The 26,360-nt window shown below is 41.9% G+C and overlaps 3 protein-coding genes across 3 annotated transcripts; 2 read left to right on the forward strand and 1 right to left on the reverse strand.

Annotated features, from left to right (window-relative positions):
• The first annotated feature begins 3,019 nt into the window (after window positions 1–3,019).
• Window positions 3,020–5,652, forward strand: LOC142391739 (C-X-C chemokine receptor type 1-like). Its single transcript, XM_075477776.1, has 2 exons — window positions 3,020–3,142; window positions 3,840–5,652. The coding sequence occupies exon 2, from the start codon at window positions 3,842–3,844 to the stop codon at window positions 4,895–4,897; it is 1,056 nt and encodes a 351-aa protein (XP_075333891.1). The 5' UTR covers window positions 3,020–3,142; window positions 3,840–3,841; the 3' UTR covers window positions 4,898–5,652.
• A 539-nt stretch (window positions 5,653–6,191) lies between these two features.
• On the forward strand, window positions 6,192–14,287 carry slc19a1 (solute carrier family 19 member 1). The gene is made up of 6 exons (XM_075477769.1): window positions 6,192–6,292; window positions 7,254–7,913; window positions 8,757–9,522; window positions 11,414–11,606; window positions 12,308–12,449; window positions 12,975–14,287. Exons 2-6 carry the CDS (start codon window positions 7,614–7,616, stop codon window positions 13,167–13,169), a joined length of 1,596 nt encoding a protein of 531 aa, XP_075333884.1. The 5' UTR covers window positions 6,192–6,292; window positions 7,254–7,613; the 3' UTR covers window positions 13,170–14,287.
• On the reverse strand, window positions 14,196–24,787 carry LOC142391746 (uncharacterized). Its single transcript, XM_075477782.1, has 11 exons — window positions 24,525–24,787; window positions 20,297–20,452; window positions 20,050–20,175; window positions 19,769–19,926; window positions 18,858–18,960; window positions 17,614–17,712; window positions 17,468–17,488; window positions 16,860–16,880; window positions 16,692–16,718; window positions 16,526–16,582; window positions 14,196–16,438 (listed from the first exon to the last, which is right to left on the reverse strand). The coding sequence occupies exons 1-11, from the start codon at window positions 24,598–24,600 to the stop codon at window positions 16,419–16,421; spliced, it is 864 nt and encodes a 287-aa protein (XP_075333897.1). The 5' UTR covers window positions 24,601–24,787; the 3' UTR covers window positions 14,196–16,418.
• Between the last annotated feature and the right edge of the window lie 1,573 nt (window positions 24,788–26,360).

Below are 26,360 nucleotides of genomic sequence, written 5' to 3' on the forward strand. Positions count from 1 at the left end.
CTAAGCAACAATCCAAAGCACGACTGGGCAGTTATTAGAACTGGTGCATCTGGATCTAATTGCTGCTTGTTGAAACGATTGCTTAAAAGGAAATGGCACAAATCAACTGTACAAAAAAACAAAGTTGTGTAACAGCTGAGGGGACTAGATGCTGATCTTGATCGTAAGAGTACACTCGCAGTGTGACAGAAATGAGTGGAATTTTATCTGTTTGTGTTCGAAACATTTATCACTGGAGCCACTTTAGTTTAAGAAAAGTTTAAAAAAAAAAAAAAAAAATGTTACTGTTTGCTTCCGCCAGATCCCCACACACTTACTGAGATTTTCCTTTTTTGAGGCACACACACAGTGTCAACCAGTGTGTTGGACGATGGCATTCAACTTTTTCTTTTTGCATGATTTTATCTTTTGTTGTAAATGGCTGCCATGTGTACATTAGATTAGAGGACATGTCACTCAGTTCCTGCTTAGCTTGTAAAAAAGCTTTTAGTGCCACAAACAAAATTCCAGCCTGAAATTAAAGCGTCCTCACGGTATCTGTAGGTGCACCAACCGAAATACAGACCTTTTATACATCTTTTCCAAATGACTCACTCAACAGAAACTATTTGATCATTGCAGTGCACAAAGTGCCTCTTTTCTTTTGCGAATTCAGGTGTAGTTGTTATTTGAATATATATATAACCACTAACTATAACCACTAACTGGACCAGTTGGCAGGACCAAGGGCAGGAGTTGTGATTGGGCTTTATTTCAACAAGGTCACATGTCTGTCAGCTCAATATTTTTAATCAAAATAGTGTGATTAGTGTTTTTTGGGCACAGAATTATACATTGCTTTCATTCATGTTTGATTAGTCAAATGTAATGAGGATCAAATCGCAGTCTTCTTCTGCAAAAGCGAAATATTTTCATTTTGATGCCATTAATCTTGTTTTCTTCATGTGTTTTTTTTTCTTCTAAAAAACAATGTGAAATCATTCATTTCACTGATTTAAAAAAAAGTCGACAAAACAATGCATGGCTTGAGCTCAGCTGGCGGTGGATTTTGTGAATCAGACTCGAATGAATTAAGAAGTGCCAGCTTTCCAAAATCTGACCTTGTTGACTTGAGAAAAAAAATGTACATGAAGTTTACATAAAAGTTGTGTTTGTGTCAAGTGAATGTAGAAATATGAAAATGTTATAAAAAAACCTTTTTATAACGTAAGATTCATTGTGATGTTCACTGTTTTATATATAAGAGGAATGTACCTTTGCAGGTCACATACATTCGAACTTATCCATGAAATCCTTTCAGAGTATGAAATATAAGAAAAATACTTTTCCTGAATGTTTGTGAGAAACATTGCGAGTACGCTTCTTCAACAGTGAAACTCATCAAAAGTGCAATAAATAAAACAGTCTGGATGCTGATATGCTGCAAGTATGAAGAAAATTTAGAGTAAAACAACAATAACAAAGTAAGAAATATGAGATTATGTGCACAGTGCAACAACATCATCAAGGAATGAAGATAAGGATCTGCCAGTTCCATGGCAAATGTTTTCTCTGGAATTGCATGAGAAGGAATCCAGACATCAATCAAGCTTTTCCAAAGAAGGAGAGTGTGTCTGCGGCGATGTGTGTGTCAGATTACCTACTGTTGTTTGCATGTTTTGTAAAATAAAAAATGAATATATATATAGATGAATACAGCTTTGGAAATAATATTTACTCTATTCCCCTATTTCAGACTCTATTTTCTGATGTTTTCATAGACCCGTTTGGGAGTTAAATGTGTTTGCAAAGGAGAAATATACAGCTTTCTTTCCTTGAATAATCCTGCAGGAACATGTTCGTAAAAAATGACAAAATTCAAGAAAGCAAAGCAAATATGTTCGCGTTTCATTCTTCATTTCTAGCGATCTATGAAGGTTTTAACCCTTTTGCACACAGACACACACTGTTGAGCCAAGCAGGGTTTGCCAACTTAACCAGAAACTACAAACTGGCCATTCTTGTTGGGGGACTGTCCTCCTTCGTGTTGCTCATGGCAACGTGAGCATTAAATTACAGGTACAGGTAAAGAAGGACGGCACCGTGAGTTGATTATGATTATTATGGTGCATGTTACCTCTCAAAACCGGCCTGATGTACAGAAAGATAAGTTGTAAGAAGATGCTTTCGTGTCTGACGATACATTTGCTTAAAGCGCAAGACAATGAGGAGGAGGAGAAGCTCTGTCAGGGAGGCAGCCTGTCCCCTTTCATTACAGACATGTAGTTTACATTTTTCCCTTCATGCTCACTGATGTTTGTCTCGACATGTGACGCGCCCCCTGCCAAGGAATTCTCATAACAGAAATAACAGAAATACTGCAACTTTGAACTCTCGTTGTACATACTGTACACGCGGGTTGGTTTTTGATTCTGTGTGAGGAAAAAAACAAACAAAAAAACAGCAGAATAAAACAAGATTTTTGCAACCTTAATGCGAAAGAACATTTCAGCATTTCCCTTCCAGAAAATGTCCCAGTTGACATCATAACTGGTGGATTTATGAAACAACTTACGGGCACACGGCTGATTGCCCAAAGAGCTCCTGCAACAGAGCCACTTTGTAAAGACAGTCAGAGATGAACGAATGACTGAAATTCAAATCAGTAGTTTTGAACAAAGCGATGACGGTGAATTGCTTTTTTCCTTTGTCCTGGATGAATTCATTTCAATGCAGATGTGATATGTTAGTCTCAAATTCTCTTAGACTAACTTGCTCAATGACCAAAGAAAAATGTCCTCCGCCTTTGCATATCTGAGGGCCAAACAAAATCAACTGGATTTGTTTGACATTTTTTAGGAGACAGTTCTAACCAAACTGTCGCTCATAGGATTTGGCTTGTCTGTATTTAGCAACCGACAATCATTCATTTCATTGTCAACTGTGTTTTGCAAAATGTTTTTCATTATTTTGAGAGGAAAGACATGATGTGCAGTGACGTACTGTAGCCTACAGTACAGGGGAAGGAAGCGGGTCATTGGGTCATCTGTGTGAGAAAAAAAAAAAAACCCATGCTGTATCATCTTTAAAGACGTTCTCCTTTGGCATTGGCTCATTTGGGTGCCTGTTGTCTCTGAAGGTTTCGGTCAAGCCACTGCAGCAGGTGAGTGTTTGTAGCTGTTTATCCTTTTCAGGGTGGAAAATTACAGTCAATGATAGCTTGAACAAAACGGACAAAAATGGTGTGATTTAATTGAAAATCAAAGGCGAGAAATGACTCTTTACTTAAATAAAAGCAATCCACTTTGCTGTAACTGTGATGTAGTTCAGTGGGTCATGATGGCTAATGCTGACTGATGTTATTTAAGCAGATGTTTCCGGTTGTTATAGTTGTAGATTAAAAGGTTCTATTTTTTATTTTAGTTCGTGGAACTACTAGAATGGATTTAACTGAACTTTTTTTTTCTCTTTCTTTAAATTGCTGTCGCACCTCTCTGACTTAAATGCTCCGTTTAAACTAGTGTCTTTAAGACCTCCTTTACTGAAAGACAAAGCCCAGTCTGCTGTGATTGGCCATCTGTTTGGTTCATCGAGCTAGATGAGTTAGTTACAATATGATGTCATAAAGAAAGCCGGAGAATAGCCACTGGGTACAACACATAGCAGAAGAATTCAAAAAGCATAATGTTGCCCCTTTAAAACTGCACAAAGTACATGAAATGATAAGAAAAAAGCTATCTTTTTTTTCATGAGCACTTTCTGTTGTTCTTTCTTCTTTTAACAGTCATTTGGCCCAAGTTGTGCGGCCTTTTTCATTGCGGTGATGTTGCAATAAGTCTCGGTCTGTTTTCCATCCACAGCCATGTCCATCACTTTTACCTTCGGTGAGGACTACTTTGACCAGAATGACACGGTCACACTCTTTGTGAATCCTGAGACACTTTCATGTGAGAGAAACCTGCTGGAACCCACAGCAGGTCTGACCCTGTGTTTCATCCTCATAGCCATCTCTTTACTGGCGGTCCCGGGAAATTTGCTGGTGGGGTGGGTGATCAGCACCAGCAGACAGGCTTTGACTCCATCAGATGTCTACTTGTTTCACCTTACAATAGCGGATGGATTGATGGCTCTAACGCTCCCGTTCTTCGCAGTAGCACATGTTCGGGGATGGATCTTTGGAGACTTCATGTGCAAGCTCCTCAACCTCATCATCGATGCAAACTTCTACACCAGCATCATCTTCCTGGCCTGCATTAGCATCGACCGTTATCTTGTGATTGTGCACGCCAATGAGAAACTCGGGACTCGCCAAAAGATGTGCACCAGGCTCCTCTGTGCAGCAGTTTGGGCCCTCGGTTGGGCTGTCGCTCTACCTGCACTTTTTAATGATGCCATCAAGCTGAAACATTCAGATATGCTGATTTGCACTGAAAGCTTTGACATCGGTAGCGCCTTGGTTTGGAGGGTCGCCACTCGAGGGTTCCGCCACATCTTTGGCTTTGTGGTCCCTCTGACTGTCATGATAGCCTGCTACAGCATTACCATCGGAAGACTGCTGCGCACTCGTGGTTTCCAGAAACACCGGGCCATGCGGGTCATTATAGTTGTGGTGATCGCATTTCTCCTGTGCTGGACGCCCTACCATATAACCATGGTGGTCGACACGCTGATCAGGGCCAAACTGATAACGCCTGACTGCGCTGCGAGGAGGACAGTGAGCTTAGCTCTGGACGTAACCAATGGCCTGGCTCTGACCCACAGCTGCATCAACCCATTCCTCTACGCATTTGTGGGAGAGAAGTTCAGGAGAAAAATGACACATCTTCTTCAGAGGAAACTCAGACGGGAGAGAATGTCAGGGTCAAAGTTCAGCAGGTCAACATCTCAGACCTCAGAGGGAACTGGAGCTGTTCTCTGAACACTTGGTGGACTTATTTTCAACATACAGCAGGGAGGCATTTTAGCACCAGCAACACATCTAGTGTGTTATAAAGAATGGAAATAAGCAAACATTGTTTTGTCAGTGTTTCCTCTTAATTCATTTTACTTACAGATGTTCTGTTTATGGATTAAGTGGTACACTGCTGCCATCTATTGGTCTCACTTTGGTGATACCTTTCCAGCCTCTGATTATGCCAACTCCATGTTCCTTATTCCTCATTTATCAGTGTTTTAGAAGATTATGTACATGATGTATAGACCCCCTAGTAAATGAACAGCTTTTTTTTTTTATGTATTTATATTCCCTAAAGTTTAAATATTGCAGTGTTTTCAATAAAGATGTTATGTCTGAGAATCGCATTTCAGTGGGTCAAGATATTATTAACAACACCTTAAGAGGACAAACTTACTTTGACTTAGAACCAGATGCATAAATGGCATTTACAATGGGTCAAATCACACCAGCCTTAGAAAACATAGTGGTAAAAACATCCAGAGGTGTACTGGGTTAAGTTTTTGATGCAATCAAAATGTAGTTAATTAATCTTTGACTGTGTAAATGTAAACAATATGATTTATGATTATTTTTGCAAATATAATCTTGATTGAATATGGTTGGGCAACATAATTTCTATAATCTTATAATCTAGTTGGTTTATATGTAATCCCTGAATGCTTAACCCTCATTTTGAATTAATTATGTTATGTTCATATTACTTTTTTATGGATACATTGCCATATCATTATTGTTATTATAATTAAAGGAGGCCTTGTAATCGTCATCGTAGTAGTGGTGTTAATATCAGTGCCAGAGAATACTACCAACACTGTACAATCACAAACATGACATTGTTTGTCCAGCAGGGGGCGAACGATAAGGCACAAGGAATAACACTTACACACGGCGTACTTAATAAAAACAAGAACTGGGTAATCTATTTTTTTCCACGTGCCATTATGGTTAACATATCTTACTGTGAAAAACAACTGTCAAAAAAATCTCTATCAACGCGCTTTAATCTGCCCAGGGTCTGTCAGTTAATTAGAAAGACAGGCAACCATGCACGTGCACCCTCAAATCTACGGTGAATTTGGCTTCACTAATTAATAAAAGACGCCCCATTTTTGACTGCATGAAGCTGCGTCATTCGGTTAAAACTTACACAGGGAGAATATTAAAACCCCACAAAGAAAGACTGTAGTCGAGATTGGAACCGATAAACTTCACACTGTCAGGATAAAAAATGGTATTATCTAAAATTTAATTGAAGGTTTTGTAATCTGTCGTAAGACTTCAACTCCCAGAAGTCAATGCGACTGGAAGACTACTGTTCATGAGTCTTGCACTGCAGCCTGTCTTGAAGCACACGAGGTACAGTATGCAATGTACTAATTTCTTTATGTTCTTTAAAATTACTAACACATGGACTATGTTTTATTATTGTTGAGCCAACTAGGAGCCGTGTAACAGACTTTAAGTGACTTCATTTAAGCTCCGTTTTATCATTTGTGTCAACAAAAGATACAAAAGTACTCTTTTTATTGTGTACATCGTTAGCCTGCCATGCAGACTGTTAGCTGTTTCTTAGTGATTTTAATATACTATTTGCATTGAAAAGATAGACCTGGTCTGGGTCGTTGTTACACATAAACAACCTAACGTCAGGTTTAGCACATTAGCAGCTAACGGGGGCTCAGTGTGTGCGCGTGTGTGTGTCTGAGGTTGTGTGTGAGACCCTAACATGCTAACACACTACTGCCCGGTTTGTGTAACTTATTTTCAGTGCCCTCGCAACTTCTGTGACCTAAATACCGACCGGCTTTAAGCTATTTCGCTGTTTTGTCTTATTTTTACATCATACTTTCTAATGATGCTAAAACTCTGTTTGAACCAGTTTTTTTTCTTTCTTTTTGGAAATTGTAGAAATAAGAGAAAACTATGTGAAAGAGGTCTGTCCCTCCAGTCTTTCTTATGAATTTTGTGCTACACAATCTGATGGACATGTTTGAAAGCAGCTGTTAAATGAGATGGAAAAGATAAAAGATTCCGACAAAACAACAAAAGTCAATCGGGTTCAGAAGTTGGTGTCACATCTTTAATTCGACACAAAAGGCTGAAGAAAATGTTGTTTCTGTTTGTTTGTTTGTTTGTTTGTTTGTTTTCTATAGAAAATGTGCTGGCCTGATTTTCATTTCTATATTTTCTTGTGGCAAATTTTTTACCATATCGATACATATTGACAAACACGGCAGTCGCATCATGTTTTTGTCCCTGTGTCCACACTTACAGCGTCAGAATAGCCTGACTAACAGACGCATTGTGATCGTTTCAGGTTCACAATGACCCAGGACTCAGCTGCTGGATAGCCTGCTGTCAGACAATGTCACACGGTGGAATGGAGCAAAGGTCAACATTTTCTTTTACATGTCTATGAGAGCATGTAGCGTTTAAACTACCTTTTTCATCACTCTGTAAAAATGGTCCATTTGGTCCTGTTCAGTCCTCGCTGACTCAGGAGAAAGAGAAGAGTGGAAAGGAAGGCATCGAGTGAGTGAGGCGTTTTACATTTTTCCTTTTTAATGCCAAGTGGAAAGTCGGAAGTTTCTCGAGTCCAAACAAACCGCCACATGGTGATCTGACACAAGAGGAGTCGCACTCTGCCTCACAGAGTGACCACGTACCAGTTGCCGCAATGGAGCATGACACATCAGAGAGTGGAAACAGATCGGTGGGGAGCAAAGAGATGGATCTGAAAGTACCTCCCTGTGAAAACTCTGAGAGACATGAAGATGGGGATGCAGAGATGGCTGTCTCTGCTCCGGATACACAGTCCCCCTCTGAGGATCCCCCTAAGGACCCCAGGGAGGACAAAAAGTGGAAGTGGGCCGTGATATTCTTGTGTTTTTACGGGTTTATGGGGTCAATAAGGCCCGGGGAACCATTCATTACTCCATATCTTCTGAGCTCCACGAAGAACTTCACCAGGGAGCAGGTTAGTGACATCCTCACGTGTCTTTTTTTTTTTTTTGTATTTCTAAAAGGACACATTTGGAATATGTTGATTCAAGACTAAGCAAATGTGCAGAGTTAAAGTTAAGGTAAAACAGTACAGAAAGTTAACCTCTAAAACTCTTTAACAAGTTGAGCATTTAATGCACAGAGGAATCAATGAGTTCCCTGTGGGGAGTTTAGTGTTCCATCTTACTCTGGTCAAAGTTCACATTCCTCCAAAGTGTGTCAGCGTAATAGGTTTGTGTAAGTGGACTGTGGTTTGCAGAGACAGGGTCACTGTTTTGTTTGCGGCTCTTTTTATTTACCACAATCGCAGGAAAATGGCTCCACTCTGGCTTTGGTGGAGGATTCTGTTTCCAGTGTTGTCATATCAAACGGGATAGAGATCGAAAAACAAATTTGAAACCGGTTTCACACTTGAACTGGTGTTGTGATGGAGCCAGTCAACAATGAGATGTTATCATATGTTTAAGTTCAGCCGCTCCAACGTGGTGGTTTGCTTTCTTTGGGTCATATGGCAGTAAATGATTTATCTTGTGTGTCGAATGATTTGTTAGCAAAACGAGTATCTGTATCGGGAAGTTAACTTTTTCCCTTAGTTTATGTATTTTTGTCGCCAACTTTCAGCTCTATAGTCTTCATTTGTGTTATTCATTAATGATGTTGGCATGCCTGTTGTAGCCTATATCGTTTCTTCTTTTTAGTGAACTTGAATATAGAATTTTCCACCAAACTAGATTTGACGCCAAGTTCCCTGCCAGCAGAGAAAAGTCATGTTCTAAGATGTTAGATTAGAGCTTTAATCCATTTCTCTAATTTCCAGGTGACTAATGAGATCATTCCAGTGCTGACGTACTCCTACATGGCGGTGCTGGTGCCGGCCTTTCTGCTAACGGACTTCCTGCGTTACAAGCCGGTCCTAATCCTCCAGGGCATCAGTCAGGTGGTCATCTGGATCATTCTGCTCCTGGGCGAGACGCTTCTTCAGATGCAGTTCATGGAGTTCTTCTACGGCATCACCATGGCCTGCCGCGTGGCCTACTCCTCCTACATCTTTTCCCTGGTCAACCCGGTCCTCTACCAGCGCGTGGCAGGCTACTCGCGCTCCGCAGTCCTCTTTGGGGTCTTCACCAGCTCCGTGCTGGGCCAGTTTTGCATGTCTGTCGGCAACGTCACCTTCTACACCCTCAACGCTATCTCTCTGGGCTTCGTCAGCTTTGGATTGCTGCTCGCGCTGTGCCTGCCCTGGCCAAAACGCTCCATGTTTTTTAATCGGACGAAGAATCAGGAGCAAAAAGAAACGGCAGCAGTGGCTGCCAAATCAGAACTGGACAAAATGAACCCCAAAGAGGAAGGGCCATCCTCTGCTTCAGGCTGGAAGGATTCTGTCTTGGTGCAGATGCTGCTGGAGGTCAAAAATGTGGTAAAGAGGCCTAACTTGAGGCTCTGGTCCTTGTGGTGGGTGTTCAACTCCACAGGCTATTACCTGGTGCTATTCTATGTCCACATCCTGTGGAACAAAGTCTACCCCACAACAGTGAACAAGAACATTTACAACGGGGGAGTGGAGGCAGCGTCGACATTGCTGAGTGAGGCATTTCTGTAGATATAAATTCTAGTTTTGTATGCAGAATAACAGCGTGTTTATGCTCAGCTGGGTGTCAGTTTCACTGTCCAGAATGTTGTTCTTCATGCTGCCAATCTCACCAAATTTAGATGCAAATCATATGAACTACTCCGAAGGAGAACAACAAAGAAATAACAAAGTGTCAGGTTTAAAGGGATAGTTCGCCTCTTTTGACATGAAGCTGTATGACATCCCATATTAGCAACATCATTTATGAACATTTTCTTACCCCCCGCTGCGTCCTGTGAGCCGAGTTCCAGCCTCGTTTTGGCGTTGATGAAGGTAGTCCGGCTAGTTGGCTGGGGTTTAAAAAATAAAGCGTCTTGCTTCTCAAAACAATATGCGTTCAAAAGAGTAATACATTTGCATCACAAAATCGTTCTCCAGAAAAAGTCAGATCTCACAATCGCTTGGCGCTATTTCTCTCTACCTTCGTATCACTGCGGGCTGTGCAGACCGAGCAGTAAACATCGTAACAGGTGCGGCTGTCGGCAGGTGGCTGTAAGCATTGATATCAAGGGAAGCAAAAATAGCGCTAAGTGATTGTGAGGTCTGACTTTTTCTGGAGGAACGATTTTGTGACGCAAATGTATTACTCTTTTGAACGCATATTGTTTTGAGGAGCAAGACGCTTTGTTTCTGCGACCCCAGCCAACTAGCCGGACTACCTTCGTCAACGCCAAAACTCGGCTGGAACTCGGCTCAGTGGACGCAGCGGGGGGTAAGTCAATGTTCATAAATGATATTGCTAATATGTGTCTCTGGCTGTGTTCGAAACCGCCTACTACATACTACATACTACATACTTGAAAACGGCATACTCATCGATCAGACAGCATGCAGAGCATTTACACACAGCCGGCCTGAAAAGCTGATTTCGCTTAAGCTCTAAACTCTGTAAACTTTAGCAACATTTGAAACATTTTCAGGCGAGAAAGTAGTCATTTAGACCCCCAAGGTGTTGAAAATCTGACAAAATACCGACTATTTACAAGTTTGTTCCCACGAATTCGGCGCTACTAAAGCTAGCCGCAGTGAGCAACGCACTTCCGGTTATGCCGTTTTGACTGCTCTCGTCCCGTTAACGGAATTTGACCGTTCAAATGGCGATGGGCAACGTCACGTTACGTTGCATCTTGGGTAGTTTGAGTGTGACAAGTAACCTCATGATGAATACTCAACATTTCGGTGAATCTAGTATGCATCTAGTGTACATCCGGGAACTTTAAAAAGTACGACTAGTAGGAATAGTAGGAGAAGTAGGCGGTTTCGAACACAGCCACAGTGTTGTAATGCAACAAATCCTTGGGCACTGTCCTTGTTAAGTATGTTAGCACCACCTGTGGCTTTCTTGTTGCCTTTTTTTTTTTTTCACCCCCACCCGACTCTGTTTTGGGATAAACGCCACACTGCAGGTGACGCTCAGCTCAGGCTAAGGTACAGCTATTTACCCTGAGTGCTCAGGATCTGACCCACAGTAAAACTTTAAGCTCTGATTTATCAGAGTGCCTGCCTGCGGTGTTTTACAGCTCTGTCACCTGTTCTGAAGAGATGACATCAGTGATTGCACTTTAAACAGCTGTAAAGCACAAAGGTACCAGATTGTTTGAGTAACCTGGGCGCCATGTGGCAGCAGTAAAAGTGCCATTACTAAACAGAATCTGGTGGTAGGCGAATTATAGTGATTTGTACAAACTTTTTAGAAAAACCTAACAAAGAATGAGTGGATATTTACATTATTAGAATGCGGGCATTTTAAATTAAAAGTTTATGATGGCACTACCTTGTTGACACCATATCTTTGTCCAGGCCACGTGCTTTAATAAGTCACAGTTCGGGTTATTTCTTCACAGGTGCAGTGACTTCCTTCGTGGCAGGCTATGTGAAAATTCGTTGGAACTTGTGGTCCGAACTGGCCATCGGCGTTATAACAGCGCTGCAGGCGGGTCTGCTGCTCGTCATGGGCACCACAGACAACATTTGGGTCTGCTACATCTCCTACGTCCTTTTCAGAGGCTTCTACCAGTTCCTGGTGCCCGTCGCCACGTGAGTGCCTCAACATGAAACCTACCCATACCCCCATTTTTAAAGAGAAAAAGACAAAGATTTGAAATAAAACGGTGTGCAGGAGCTTGATATGAATTATCGTGGGATAGCAGCAGGAAAAGATCTAGGTTTTCAGTCGGTTGAGTGAATTAGATTTATTTGTGGTAGAATAACAGCAGTACAAGCAGTGCAACTGAAAAAGATGACATAATGGCTTGGTCATGACAAAGCGAGACATTTTTATGACCCTGCCTGATGTGTTATCATAATTGTTCTTTGAAGTTGTGCAGAGAGAATAACTGTAGCGCTCATCTAAAAGTTTACTCGGAGTCGAAATGTTTATACCCGGCTTAGAGAAGTGGATGCTTCAGGGAAAAGGCAGCGGCGTGTGTTTTTTCAGTTTGCAGCCCCCAGCTAAGATTGTTATGAGCTCGTCGTTGCTGATAACCTGCTTATCTGCAACATAAATGCAATGTTATTTTACAGGCTGCCAATGCGAAGTCATGAGACTCTTCGAAATGAAATGCAGTTGAGAAAATGAGTTGCACAATCTGACATTTTTCCATTCCCTTTTTCGAATCAACAACGGTGACTAAGAAGGCTTCGACTCCCTGACTCGAGTTGGATTCTGACTCCCTGCGGATGCATCTGGCTAATCCAAGCTGCTGAACCCTGATGCCGATGTTGTCTTCTCTCCACAGTTTCCAGATCGCTTCGTCGCTCAACAAGGAGCTGTGCGCCCTGGTGTTTGGTATCAACACCTTCTTGGGGACAATTTTGAAAAGCACAATCAGCCTGATAATCTCGGACAAAAGGGGCCTGGCTTTAGACGTGCATTCTCAGGTGATATTTCATGCAACCGTTTGGTTTTTATTTACCTTTTCCTTGATCTTGAATACAGTTGAAAGGCTTTTGGATATAAGCTCTCTCGGGTAAAAGTGGGGCATAGCAGAGACATTTTTCTGTCCTGTTTCATGTAAATACCTTAGAGTTTTAGACAGCTCTGAACCCTTGGGGTCCAATGTTCTTTTTTTCCTTTAATCTGCTACAAGCACAACATGTCCAGGAAGTGCAGACAATTCAGCTTGAAAACAAGCCCAGGACTTGGCCAGGCAGTAGAAGCACTGCTTTAAAGGAGGGAGGCCCTCAAAGAGATTGAAGCTGAACTGAACTGTTTTTTTTTTTTGTTTTTGTTTTTTTTTGTTTGTTTTTTTAAGCTCTTTGGGTGGAATCATGTGGCATGTTTGTTCACTAAAGGTGCTGGGGGGGATAAAAGATTTGTGTCGCCTGCTGCGGTAGCTGCCACACCTTCAGTATCTGATCATAATCCCTGTCGGTGTTTAACTGTATCAATTCTTTGCCTTCCAGTTCCTGGTGTACTTCCTTTACTTCTCCCTCCTGACTGTAGTCTACCTAATCTGTGCCGCTGTGGTCATCATCCGCCACTACAGAAACCAGCGCAGGGAAGGAGGAGCGGCCAGCAGCCAGGCCACAGAGCTCAGCCCCGTGGCTGCGAACCCGGAGGCAGAACCTTTGTCTAACGGCAACGGCGCCAAAGCTTAACGGCGAGGGACGCGTCGCCAACGTCTCCCGATAAGTCAAGCCCGTGTTATTTGCCAACGAGATCTTCATTCTCAGTCGTTTTAAACCCTCTGATGATGTGTGGAGACGTTCAGAGTTATTTTTGAGCCTTAATCATAGAAGTGCCTCATCTGTACAGCCCGTGTCTGGCGCACGCAGAGAGCTCTTATTGGTGCGTGCGACGTCGGACGAGAAAAGAGCACATTCTACCGTATACAGCTCTGAGCCCAGTGAAGCTCGGGGGGGAAGAAAAGAAAGAAACATTTAAACCAGAGCGGGACCTTTTTAATGTCATGACCGGGCTTCGGAAAAGGAATTCGCCATTAGGTTTGACAGAAATTGCGCTTATTTAATTTCTTTTTTTTTTTTACACTCCTATTGTTCCGAATGTTACAATTACTGCACGTCAACACCATTTAAAAGAAAAAAAGATCAATAGTATGATTGCGCCTCAGTTATAAATGGAGATGATCGCTTTTTATATACATTTCGGTATATAGATGAACGATATGTGAATGTTAACTGCAGTTTTGAATGCAGTGCACTTTGTAATTCAATTCAGTTTTTATCTTTGGTATAATTCTTTGTATTTTAGAAGCAGCACAACGAAGACACTTGTAATTTGATATAATGGAATAAGTTTTAGATTGTTTTGCAGGAGAAATAATGTCTACATTTTTATGCTTAGATTTTTCTTACCAAGTATTCAATCTTAGTACCTCAATTAACAGGCTTGGAGTCTGCTGGGCTGCAAAAAAGACAGCTGCTTTTTTTATTAACATTAACAGGCTTGTGTCCTGTAGAGAACATAGGACTTGCAGTGTTACTCGAACTATGGCGATGATGTGGAAGTCATTTGCACTCCAGATGCATCAGTAGTTTCGGCCGATCACCGTAACTCAGTTTTGAGTGGGACTTTCACTTCTTTTCAGAATGCACAAGCAGTGTTTTCTGTTTTTGTTTTATTTTGATTGAAATAATTCCCCAGAAATGACTGTGAAAAATGTCTGAATGCTGTATAAAAGGAAATCAAATGTAATTCCTTTTTTTTATTATTATTATTCACAATTAAACACACAATCCATTTGATGGATTAAAAAGTCATTCTCACTTCATTTTTGAAAAAAAAAAAAAATTGTAAATCCTTCACTCGGGAAGTAAGCAAAAAGATAGATACTTAAAAAAAAGAACTAGGTTTGTAGATGGAGCCTCGTCTCCTGTTTAGTTAGCTGTAGCTGCTGCTCTCAGCATGAAAACTTGAAGAGTTTATGATGATTGTGTTTCTTCTTCAGCGTTTGTCTGCAGGAGGCCTTTTATCTGAACTGTTTGTGCAGCTGGACACATGATGTGCTGCATTCCCGGAGAGTTAAAAGTGGTTGTTTCACCTTGACACAGCGCATGAGACCCAAGGTTTTTTTTTTTTGTGTGTGTATGGGTTAGGGTCTATAGACGTAATGAGAAGTCACATAGGAGTCTCTGTGAGGCGGTTAACTGTGGAACAGGCTTAACAAGTTAGTGAGTGCATGATGCATGTTCATACAAGATTCACCATGTTATTTTGCAGAAATGAGACAGGAAGACATCTTCTGAAGAACCCCATTAAAAATGGAAAGTTTAAGGTGTCAAATTCCCCACAGGCTGCTGAGTCAGCTCACCTGAAAGCGTTTTAAATGAAAAACCGAACCCTTAACTTCCATTGATTCAAGGGAGAATCGAAGCATTTAAAGCTTCTTTAGCTGTGCTCTCAGCTGCCGTTTTACAACTTTGAAGATACGGCTTCTCGCCTACAAAGACGCACTCCAACGAAGAGGACGTTTCTGACGTGCAGCAGCCCACGTGTGATCAAACCTGAAAAACCACTCGAGCCTGCTATCGGTTACGCTGGATTGCGAGGGTTTGCTGCCCTCAAGTGGCTCAACTAGCGCTTCAAACGTATTCATCATCATCATCCTCATCAGCTGCAACACAACAAAATGCTTTATGTCCCGTCATTTCACCGCTGGAAAGAAGAAACACTGGGAAAAAGTTGCAGAGTTGCCACTTTTTTTGCTTTTATTAAGTACACTGTAGCTCTTATAACCATCAAAGCACAATAAATACGAAGGCAACACGGTACAAATGTCTCAGTCCCTTTTGACTAAAAACAAGTCACATTAGTTTGTGGAGCGTTTACTAATTAAAAAGATAAGGCAGTATCTTTATGACTAATGCTTTCAATTAAGCAGTCTTGTTAAAAAAGGTTGTCAGTGACTTACTTTAAAAGTAAAAAGGGGGGGGGGGACAAAGCTATCAGCTTCAGAGGCACGACTACAGCACGTGCACACGTGCACAGAAAGGCTGCGAGCACGCAGACATTTTCAAACGTCACAATCAAGAAAAGCTGAAAAGAAAAAGCCATGTAAGAGATTAATGGGCTTGCAGGCAAGAGACATGCATGACAAAATAAAAATAAAAACCCACCATGATTGACTTTCTCAAGCTCTAAAGTCCCCAATATTTTGCAAGTTTGCCACAAACACACACACACACACACACACACGTACGTACGTAGTGGAGGAGGCATGCGGTCCTGTACAAAGCTTTGATTGTTGGTTGAGCTGGCAGCTCCAACCACACAATAGCCTCCCTTTTCTTCCCCTGTTGCCAGATCAGTTCCGCTGACACCGCGCGGGACCCGCCTTGGATCGCTAATCATCCGCAGCCAGCGGTTTATAGAGTCTGAGGTGCCAGCCGGTGTCAGGTATGGAGTCAGTCACAGGAAGTAGCACTTCGCTTTGGCTTCCTGGAATTGTTTAAAAGTCCTCGGACTCGTTGGAAAATCTCGAATCAAAGCTCAAGAAGGTCTGGCAGCTCATCCCTGCGAGCCAGCTTCCATTGAATCCTGGGCTCCTGTTTCTTTTATTTTTTCCCTTTGTAGTATAATTGGTCTCAGCAGGGAAAAGCTGCGTAAACGAGTATTGAAAACATCCAACGCGATATGTTGGGAAACAGATGAGCGAGGCTGAGACTTGAATACATTTTTTTGGGATTTTTTTCCCCCATTTTTTTTTTCTCCCCCCCAAAGTGCCTAAAGATATAGAAATTCCCTCATTTTCTTTGCCAATCGTGTGCTTTCGTGCGATTTAAAAAAACACTTGTGCACTTCTGGACTTCCTAAAACATTTCAGTTTCAGTCTGAATCTTGCAGATGGTCCAGTTTCAGGTGGTCCCGACCGGGTAACGTTTGCTCGTCTACTTCATTGGCGTTTCCTCTGCAAAATGGAAAAGTAAAGAAGAAAATTAGTTACACATATTCAAAGAGAAGCAGGTGACCCCCCCTCCCCCCCTCAATATCTTACCATCTGGTTGTTCAATCTGTCTCGGAGTTGTGCCATTGGATTCGATACCATCTCCCTCTGGTTTAACATAAAGTCACATGACAGTGAATTGGTTTTTTGTTGGGTTTTTTTAATACTGAAAAAAACAGGAAAAAGAAACAGAACGTTCACTGTGGCTGAAACTTACGCGGCCTCTCGTTCCTCCTCCAGAAGTCTAAAGAAACAAAAAAAAATGCAACGTTAACAGAAAATACAGCACAGAAAGAACAGCAGATAAACAGTGCATCTGTGTGTAAACAATATGAGATTGACATAAAAAGGCATAAAAAGCAGTGGTATCAGCTATGAAAGTTACCTGCTTCCCACGGCATGGATGCTGCGGGGAGAGAATCACAGCAGAGAATTTATTGATGTGTAAAAACTAAGACCGCCTCATGATAGCTTGTAGAACCACCTTAACAGCAATTAGTTGATGATCATTAATTTATTCATGGGATCAGTTTCTGACATCACTGCGGAGGAATCTTTGCCCGCTATTCTTTCCAAAAATTGCTTGAATTCATTGAGGTTTGCTGCATTCATGTATGCGCAGCTCTGTTAAGGTCCCACCACAGCATGTTAACAGGTTGAGCATTGGACTTTAGCTGGAGCATTGCATCTGTGTTTTGGATCTTTGTTGTGCTGCATTAGCTGCTGCATGTGAATACATTTTATCTTTGTAAAATAATGGACTCCACATTGTTCAGAAACCCTTTTCCTGCTTGATGGGCAGCAACGATTGCTTCTCTAAGATGATTTATGCATCTCCTCCTCAGCATAGTGTTAACAAACACACACACTAACGCTCCTTTTATAAAGATGCTGATGATCAATTATCAAGTGTATTTAATTAGCACCACCTGGCTGCTATTTACCCTCTTAATTGCTTTGGTTTTCACACACTAAAATAGTTGGACTACTTACATTTTTCAAAGAACCACACCCCTAAAAGAAGAAGAAAAAAAAAAACAGCGATTACAACCTCAGACTTTAAATGAAAACTCCAATGCAGATTAATTACGCACGAACGTGGTTTTAAATGTGTGGATAAGAAAAAACGGCGCCATCACTTGTTTTGTATTTGTGAAACAGAACCAGCAGCAGCACAGGGAGCAGCAGACAGATGAAGACTGTGACTCCCGTGGAAATACTCAGATTCCTTTCGGGTTCTGGAAAACGAGAAACGGTTGGACTTTAGTGCTTTCTGCTGATGAACCCAAAGGAGGAAAAGTAGAGACACGGAAAGGACAACGTGTACAAATATTACAGTGAGAGTTTCTTAAAAAAAAGTCTCTGCATATCCAGGGTCCCTGCAGGTTTCAAATAGTCAAATTTAAGACTTTTTAAAGAGCATAATTAATACAATTTAAGACCCATTTCGCATCCATACTGGCAAAAAGGTTTCACTATCTCATAATCCGGGAACATGGGCTGGAACAGCTCATCAATGTTCTCATTGCCAGTATATGACCGTGTGAAGAGTCCAGAGCACCTCCGCTTTTAGTCCGGAGGTCAACTGGAGTTGTAGCAGACTGGGTCGCGCTGGACCTCCATGCTCCAGATCCCGATGTGGAATAATACTGGCTGATGGAAAGCGTTTGCTGCTGGAATTTTAAGACTGCTTTATGCTTTTCCGATTTGGCATGGCAACTCCAACACCTTGATGCCCAATGTGCCAAGTTTCAAACTTTTCTTGCACAAGGTGCAGTGTGCTTCAGAAATATTTCCATCAACCGGCTTCAACCACGAGGTAAATGGTTCGTTCTGAAGCCACAAATTGTCAAATTTGCATTTACCCATCTTAAACAAAGCTTTCCTCAGTCACGGCGCTGCGAGCAACCACGAACAGCATCCTATATAGCAGGTTGTGCTCGATAAATTCTGACCGGGCTGCACAGGTACTTTAGTTCTGTTATAGCGTCCTCAAAAGTCGAAACATTTAAAAGCGAGACTGCAGTTTATACATTTGTTTTAAATAAAAGTCCCGTCAATACATTTTTAAGACCTTTCAAAATTGTATTAAAGACATTTTAAGACCCCGCAGATACCCTGTATATATCTGGAAACTTTGGCTAAGGAGCTTTATACAATTTACATTCGCATCAACGGATGTTTTTTTCTACATGTGGTATCAGACTTGTTGGGCATCTTCCTCCTGGGCACTACTTCTCCAGCAATTTGTTCCAGCAGGACCGTGAGTCCCAGCTAAGTCCCTTTTGGCCCAAAACTAATGACGCTCAAATGGGCTCATAACCAATTTAATAAATCCATGTAGAGATAGAAGCGTTGGAAAATGTCCGTGGTGTTCACGCACCTGTGACGAAGGGATTGGAGATGTGTACGCTGCTCCTCTTACTGACATGATTCGCCAGCTCACAGCTGAACTCTTTTATGCTTGAAATGTCCTCCTGAGAGCGCTTTGACACAAGAGAACAATTTTATTTTTATTTTTTCACAAAAGCCATTTCATTTATTGATCAGTGATTGCTTCCTCTTGAGCGACGCTGCCAACGTTCCAGCATCTGAGAACAACTGCATTCCTTCATCGAATGGACAGAAAGAAAACCTATTATATGCCAACAATTTTGGTTATTCTACCACTTAATCATTTGCTCAACGTGTCATATTTTCCCCAAACTGCCCTCTCATTTCCGCTGTGCGGTTCGCTCTTCTATGTGATGTACAGAACAAATAAAGCATAAAGAACAATCTCCGCATAGACAGCACGTGACTAGGAGCTGCTGTAAACCCCTCCAGACGTTTGGCACCTTCACTAAAGGTGCCAGTGAAGCTAACAGAGAGATTTGCATTGAAACAAATTTTGTAAAGAACTGGGAAAAACTGCACCACTGCCAATGTTGGAGGAGCCACTTCCTTAGAGATTCACATCTATACTCTGTGGGCTAACGTTTAGGAACTCTCAGCGTGGATGTTACACAACTGTACGTGTCTGTCTGCATTTACTGGAGGTAAACATCGCTTATCAATTTAGTGAAGAGCCATCAACCTCACAGTGGCGTTCAGAGTACTGTGTACCGCCAAAATACAGGCAGAACTACAGTCAGTACTGCTTCAAAAGATCGAGCCTCTCCCTCGCCTGCTGGCATTCTTTAGCGAATATCTCAGCTGAATCCTCAGCCGCATACACAAGACATAAGATTTTGAGAAAAGCACAGCCACAAACAAAAGGAAAAAAAAACAAAACACACACAATGTGAACGATACCTTAATGGTGTACTGCTTCCCATCTGCCACGTCTTTATTGTCCAACTTCCATTTGTAGGTGACTGGTCCGGCTTCTGTCGTGTCTCCGTCACACGTCAGTTCACATCTGCTCGTCTCCTCTTCGCAGGATCTTTTAATCGTAGGTACGGGGACGGCAGCTGTTGTTATTGAAGAAAGAGATTGAAAGAAAAAAAAATAATTTAAAAATCACCACTGTCCTACGGCGGCTCATTCAGAAGTGTGAAAATCTCACCCTGCATGGCGGGCTCAGTCAGACTTACAGATAACCATGAGGCGGACCGGAGTGCCCGGTTTACCGTCGATCTCTGGTGTGTACACGCCGCTGTCATTTCGGATCAGTCCTCTGATTGTCATCACTCCAGTTGAGGTGTTCAGCTCACCGCGCTCTTTAAAGAAAGAAAATAAAAATAGAAAACATGGTCGGCACCAGCTTTTTAAGTAAAGTTGCAAACAGTGAACTAAAAATGTGAACAGGAAAGCTTCACTGGTCTCTAACAAGTCAAAGACCTTTAAATTGACGATATGCAATAGTGTTCCCATCCTCCCAGTTGATGGCGAGGTGCACCCCTTCTTTCCATAAGATGCTCTTGGTGGTGGCAGTCACTGAGTCAGCATTTGGACTGAGGGCAACTTCACTACCCACCTCCTTGTAGATTGTATCCTCTGCAGGGACAAAAAAAAAAGGAGCAGAGGCTCATCCGAGGCAAGCATCCTTCACATTAGCCTTTAACTGACGGGACTGTAGTCAGGTTATATCGTTTCATTTTAGCAACAAGTCAGCTATTCTCTGGACTAACAGAACAGACATTTCAAGCAATTATGGCAAGAGTTTTACTCAAACAAGAGCTCGAATGTATCCAAGCAGGTAGGTAAAACAATGGCAGCCGTGGAAAAAAGCAAAAGGCCGTGTTTGGCGGGTGAAGGAGAAGTATACATGTCTACTCGTTCTAAGATTACGGTAATGCTCTTTTAAAGCGATACAATGTAACTTCTCAAAAAGCCCACTATGGAGCTCCCCCTACAGGCTTGGAGGTAATGTACGGTTACACTGTCGTAAATACAACACCCTTTCACTTTCACGTTTGTTGACGAACCGGCGAGGAGTCAGAAGGTGCAAGCTATGTCGACCGAGAAGGTAAGAGTAATCAAATGTACCTGGGAGCGTGAGAGGGGTTAGTGCTGGGCGGTATACCGGTTCACACCGAATACCGGTTTTATAATTTCATTATGATATGAATTTTTAATATACCGCCATACCGGTGTATTTGATTACACAACGGGGGAGAACGCTGCGTCGCGCGACATTGTTTGAGACGGGACCCTTTTCAGTGTTGCGCTTCTAAATACGCATGTTTACTGTCTATTTTTAACGCTATTTAAAAAAATACTCATATTCGTTAAGCTGCATTTCCTTTCCCTGCTCTTCCTCCGTCTCTCTGTCAGTCACGCGTCTCTCTCACATAGCCTACTCACACACACACACACACACACAAGCACACACAGCCCCTCCCCTCCGTGCACACCGCGTGTGTCTCCATCAGCGAAATCATCCCTGGAAGCTTGCTAGCTTAGCTCAACCGAAAGAAGACAGCTGGTGAAATTCCCAAAAGGTTGGCATCACGTGCAACTTTATAAAATCACACATTAAAAAGTCCTATAAAAATATTTTATATTTTTAATACAATGTTGTCCCGTCCCGTCCCGACCCATAGCAAACAAGCGATTACGCCTTCTTTATAAAGTTAACTAGTCGCAAGTTTGCCGTAAAAAAAAAAAATGTAGTTGGGTTGTCGAGGTCTAAACACTAGCAGCTGTGAATCAAATAAAGTAGGTTTTTTAAACTCTTACACTGAATGTTTGCTGCTTCAATCCAGATGAGTATTGAAAAATATTTTCCGCGATTGAAAAAGAGACGTGCGTGTTGAGGATGAGGAGCAGCCTGAACCGGAGGTATCAGTCTGAAACAGCTGAACAGTCCCACCAGTGTAATTAGCTATGTTATTAATTTGTTTACAATGAAGATGTGAATATTAATACAATAAAGTTCTGTGTGACCAATTATTAACAAAGGAATTATTTTGAAGAATTTTTTTTTAATTTTTAATTCTGTTCTCAATCTGTAGAAAATGCTGTGAACACCTAATTATGCATGAAAAAAAAATACCGTGATATACCGTGAAACCGTGAAAAAATACAGTGATATGTATTTTTGGTCATACCGCCCAGCCCTAAGAGGGGTCTATTTGTTTTTGCGGTAGGTGTGCCAGAAAGCAAAAATTGCATTCACAATAAAAACCATTGAGTTCAGTTCAATATTGAGCAGTGAAGGTGTGTGTGTGTGTGTGTGTGTGTGTGTGTGTGAATGTGTTCAGAAGTTCAGCCTTTTTAGCCAGTGAGATGACTGACACTGCAAGGAGTCAACAAGAGAGGTGTATGCTGGAGTGTATCCACTTAAGTTCACTCTTATGGAGTCATTTAAATGTTCATCAGTCAGTCTCGTTCTGAGCTTTGATTTCAGGACATTCATTCATGTCAGAAAAAGCTGACTCACAGAGGTATGTAGACACAAACAAAGCAGACATTTTCAGGGCTGCTTGGTGAAGATTTTCATAATTATCTGGCTCTACCAAGCTCCAGAAATGCTGTGAATGCTGCTGAGACTTTAACTGCACATTGTTTTGAAGGTTTATAACCTCCATTTCCACAGGATCAACACAGAAAAGTTCAGCCATCTGTCCTGAAATCTCACTTATGTCCACATTCATGAAAGGGTTGGCCATAAATGTCACACAGGGCTCAAGTTTCTCAAAGTCACTGAATCTGTCAGCAAACTCCTGTCCAAGCTTTGATAAGAGGTCACAATACTTGGACACATTTAAAACGCTGGCTGCACCTGTGTGACTGTCCAGCATCTTTGAGATAGAGGGGAAGTGCTGAAATCTTCTGCTTTTCACTTGCTGAATGTACAATGACAGTTTTGCACTGAACGCCTTGACAGCACTGATCATGTCACATATATTTTTACCTTTGCCTTGTAACTGTAGGTTCAGGTGGTTCATTTTCTCAGTTACATCGGTCAGCCAACTCGAAAGACTGTTCGCTGGCCATTGTTTACCTCTCACTGAAACGTAGCACCTCTGTCGTCACTAGGTAGCCCGGCCTCCGACCCCGCTCCTCACGATTTGATTAGCCCGATTAAGTTTCGATTTTCAGCCTGGCAAAACGACCACAAGTGACTACACCAGCCCGGGAGCAAATTCAATTTGCGGTCGCTAAGGGCGTCTAGATTTCTAGGCTACCTTCTCACATCACCACTGACTGGCAAATAACTATTGGGAGTGTTGGAAGGGGCGGGACACTGTGAATTTTGATTGGACACAAATTTAAGTAGATTTGCCGAGAGACCAATCAAGTTTTCAAATTAATGTATGATTCATTGGCCCTTTGGCGAGCTACTTGGAAAGGGGCGGCGAGCTACTGGTAGCTCGCGAGCGACGCGTTGGAGACCCCTGCTTTAACTGGACTTCCCAAAAAGAGCATTAAACATCTGCAGCTCATCCAGAACGCTGCTGCTGGAGTTTTAACCCGGACTAAGAGATCTGAACACATCACAGCAGTTTTAAAATCTTTACTCTGGCTTCCAGTCAGTCACAGAATAGATTTTAAAAGCCTGCTGATGGTTTACATCTGTGATCTGTTCAGAGAATATAAACCCAGCAGAGCTCTTAGGTCCAAGGACTCAGGTCAGCTGGTCCAGTCCAGAGTCCAGACTAAACATGGAGAAGCAGCATTTAGCTGTTATGCTGCAAACAAGTGGAACAAACTGCCAGTGGAGATTAAACTTTCACCAAATGGAGACATTTTTAAATCCAGGTTAAAGACATTTCTGTTCTCATGTGTCTATGCATGAAATCTGCACGCTTGTTTTTAAATTCATTTAAATTATTTTATTTGTTTCTCTTTATATTTTTTTTATGTTATTTTAATGCTTCTTCCACTCCCTGCTGCAATGCTTTTATTTTATTATTATTTATTTTTTTCACAGATTTCTTTATTGGTTTTAAAAAGATAAATACAAAGGTTTAGGATCTTTTCATGTGGTGTATGTCCAGAGCCCAACAAGTAAGGCAATTTAAGCGGCTGACATTAGGAATGATACCACACATTGGTTTTAAAAACAACAAAGAACAAACCAGACCCCCCACCCACCACCACCCAACCATATACAGTACACCATTTAACACAAACTAAACAGAAACATAACATGAACAAATAAATTATAAAAGTAATAATAACAACAACAATAATACCAAAACTTAAATTACAAAATAAAAACATACCTACACAATACACAAAGCCTGCAACCTTAGAAAAAAAAAATCTGTTACCACAGTAATCCATTTCCTGTAACAAATGCACACAGTTCTAGTCTGTCACAGAGGGGAGGTTCAACTCGTCAATGTAATCAGACAAATATCCCTATGTTTTTGGGAATTTGCGGGTAGTTTTCGTCCTAGCCGGTCTCATATTTCCCATGTTCCCCTCCTGTCTTATCACCGTGCTGTGTCAGTGTCACCCTCCATACTGGCCACCTAAAGTATCCCCAGGCTTGTTTGCACTGGGTGGGGCTACACATGGAAAAACTGTGATACCGCGACGGAGCTTCGACAGATATAAACTCATGCAAGACACGATAAACAAGCCGTTTAAGGTGCAAATACAACTTGAAACTCACCGGAGTTGGAGGCCACAGCAGCCACGACAACAACACACAACCACCCGGCGAACAGGCGTCCGTGGCGCGGGCACATTTTCCTCAGTTAAACGACAAAACGAGGAGATATCCCGGATGCCCTTTTTTGTTAATCAATGCAACATTTCATAAAGCGTTAGCTGAAAGACAAACGCATTTTAAGTGGAGCGTTATCGGCTTAAAACGCTACTTTGGTGAGAGTCGTAGTTGTCACTGAAACTGAAAGTACCAAAACGTCCCGACAAAGGGGCTCCGCCTCCACATGTTGTGACATTAGAAATGAATTAGATCGATTAACTTCTAGTGTTGGGATGCTTCGCATGAAAGCAGCGATACTAACCCAAATAACGTTGGGCTATATCATATAATGTTGGTCAACAGGGGCGTCTGTAGCTTGAGCAAACATTCGGGGCTGTAGCCCAGACATGAAAATAATTTTTAACGGGGGTCCGAGGGTTTCTCCCCTGGGAAAAAAAAATTAAAAAAGGGGGTGTTAAAATGAAAATTTAACACACTTCATGACCAGCTGCTACACAATTAAGAAACTGATATTATGCCTTTAATTTAGTAGTAGGCTATACTATCTATGTCTTTGCAGTGTGCATAGACAGCGCTGTGTATATTCATATCCTTGTCTCTACTAGGTATTTTATGTAGTGTCAGGCTGGACATTTCTGATGTGTGTTAGGCGAGTTTCTTTTAGCTATAGCCCTTATCCATCAGATTCTAAAGCGAATTAGCTTTGTTTTGTAGCGAAGTAAGGTGCGCCTTGTTGGCTTTTAATCAACAGGACGATTATAGCGAAATAAAACGGTATTGTCTTTTGACTCGCCAGATGATTTTCCAATCAAGTTTTCTGAGGAATATAACACATAGTTTGTGCTTGGAACGTAGGAAAGGGAGAACATCCTGCACGAGACTCAAAGCCATCGGCTAATCAACAGAGCCATGATAACCAGGTGTTGGAGCTCTCGTGCAAGGGCCAGTAGCCTATCGCATTAAACCTTTTCTTGTAGCGATAGAACTTTGCCCATCACCATAAATTCCGAGCGAATTAACATTATAACCGTTTTCCATCACATGTGTGAATTATGATTGACGATGTTTGGGACTATAAAACGTGACTTCAACTCGGGGCGAATCTACCTGATGGATGGGGGAGTTTAATGATTGTTTGTTATGTTTATGTGGTTGTGGAGCGGGGAGGGATCGAAGATAGCGGGTGGGTTAGTGGCTTCACCCCGGCACTGATTGGGAACACGCTGTTGCTGATTGCAGGTGATTACGGCGTTTGGGAGCGAGAGGAGAGAAATAGAGGTTCAGAGTACATGGTGGGTGTTCTGGGAAGGAGCCGGACGCTTCACGTCGAGCTGCACTCACGGTTGGGGTGGTGGGTGCCGTTCGTAGCCGTTTAGGGCTGCCGGTGGTGAAGACAGTCAGCGGGCGTGAGGTGAGTTGGGGCCGGGCATTGTAGGAGTGCATATTTGGGCATGTCAGAATCCTGCGGTCTGAGCTGGTTACAAAGTTGCATGATGACAGCAGCGGTAGTCTATCACCGCTCAAAGTGTGGTCCACGGAGCTCTTCTTTTTCTTCTTCTTCTTCTTCTTCTTCTTCTTCTTCTTCTTCTTCTTCTTCTTCTTCTTCTTCTTCTTCTTCTTCTTCTTCTTCTTCTTCTTCTTCTTCTTATTATTATACATGTTTTATTTATGTCAGTCCAGAAAGATTCGGGGCTGAAGCCCCGAATGACCAGGTCTCTCAACGCCCCTGTTGGTCAAAGTTGAATATCTTTTTAGAAGGTCAGTTTAAGTCATAATTCA

The sequence above is a fragment of the Odontesthes bonariensis genome, chromosome 11, assembly GCF_027942865.1.
Source record: "Odontesthes bonariensis isolate fOdoBon6 chromosome 11, fOdoBon6.hap1, whole genome shotgun sequence".
Classification (NCBI taxonomy): domain Eukaryota; kingdom Metazoa; phylum Chordata; class Actinopteri; order Atheriniformes; family Atherinopsidae; genus Odontesthes; species Odontesthes bonariensis.

Coding starts and splice junctions, on each gene's coding strand:
- LOC142391739 (XM_075477776.1), top strand. CDS start 3,842: ATGTCCATCACTTTTACCTTCGGTGAGGACTACTTTGACCAGAATGAC.
- slc19a1 (XM_075477769.1), top strand. CDS start 7,614: ATGGAGCATGACACATCAGAGAGTGGAAACAGATCGGTGGGGAGCAAA. Junction 9,523..11,413: donor GGCAGCGTCGACATTGCTGA/GTGAGGCATTTC, acceptor ATTTCTTCACAG/GTGCAGTGACTTCCTTCGTG. Junction 12,450..12,974: donor CTTTAGACGTGCATTCTCAG/GTGATATTTCAT, acceptor TTTGCCTTCCAG/TTCCTGGTGTACTTCCTTTA.
- LOC142391746 (XM_075477782.1), bottom strand. CDS start 24,600: ATGTGCCCGCGCCACGGACGCCTGTTCGCCGGGTGGTTGTGTGTTGTT. Junction 19,927..20,049: donor GGTCCGCCTCATGGTTATCT/GTAAGTCTGACT, acceptor CAATAACAACAG/CTGCCGTCCCCGTACCTACG. Junction 18,961..19,768: donor GGAAGCAGTACACCATTAAG/GTATCGTTCACA, acceptor CTTGTGTCAAAG/CGCTCTCAGGAGGACATTTC.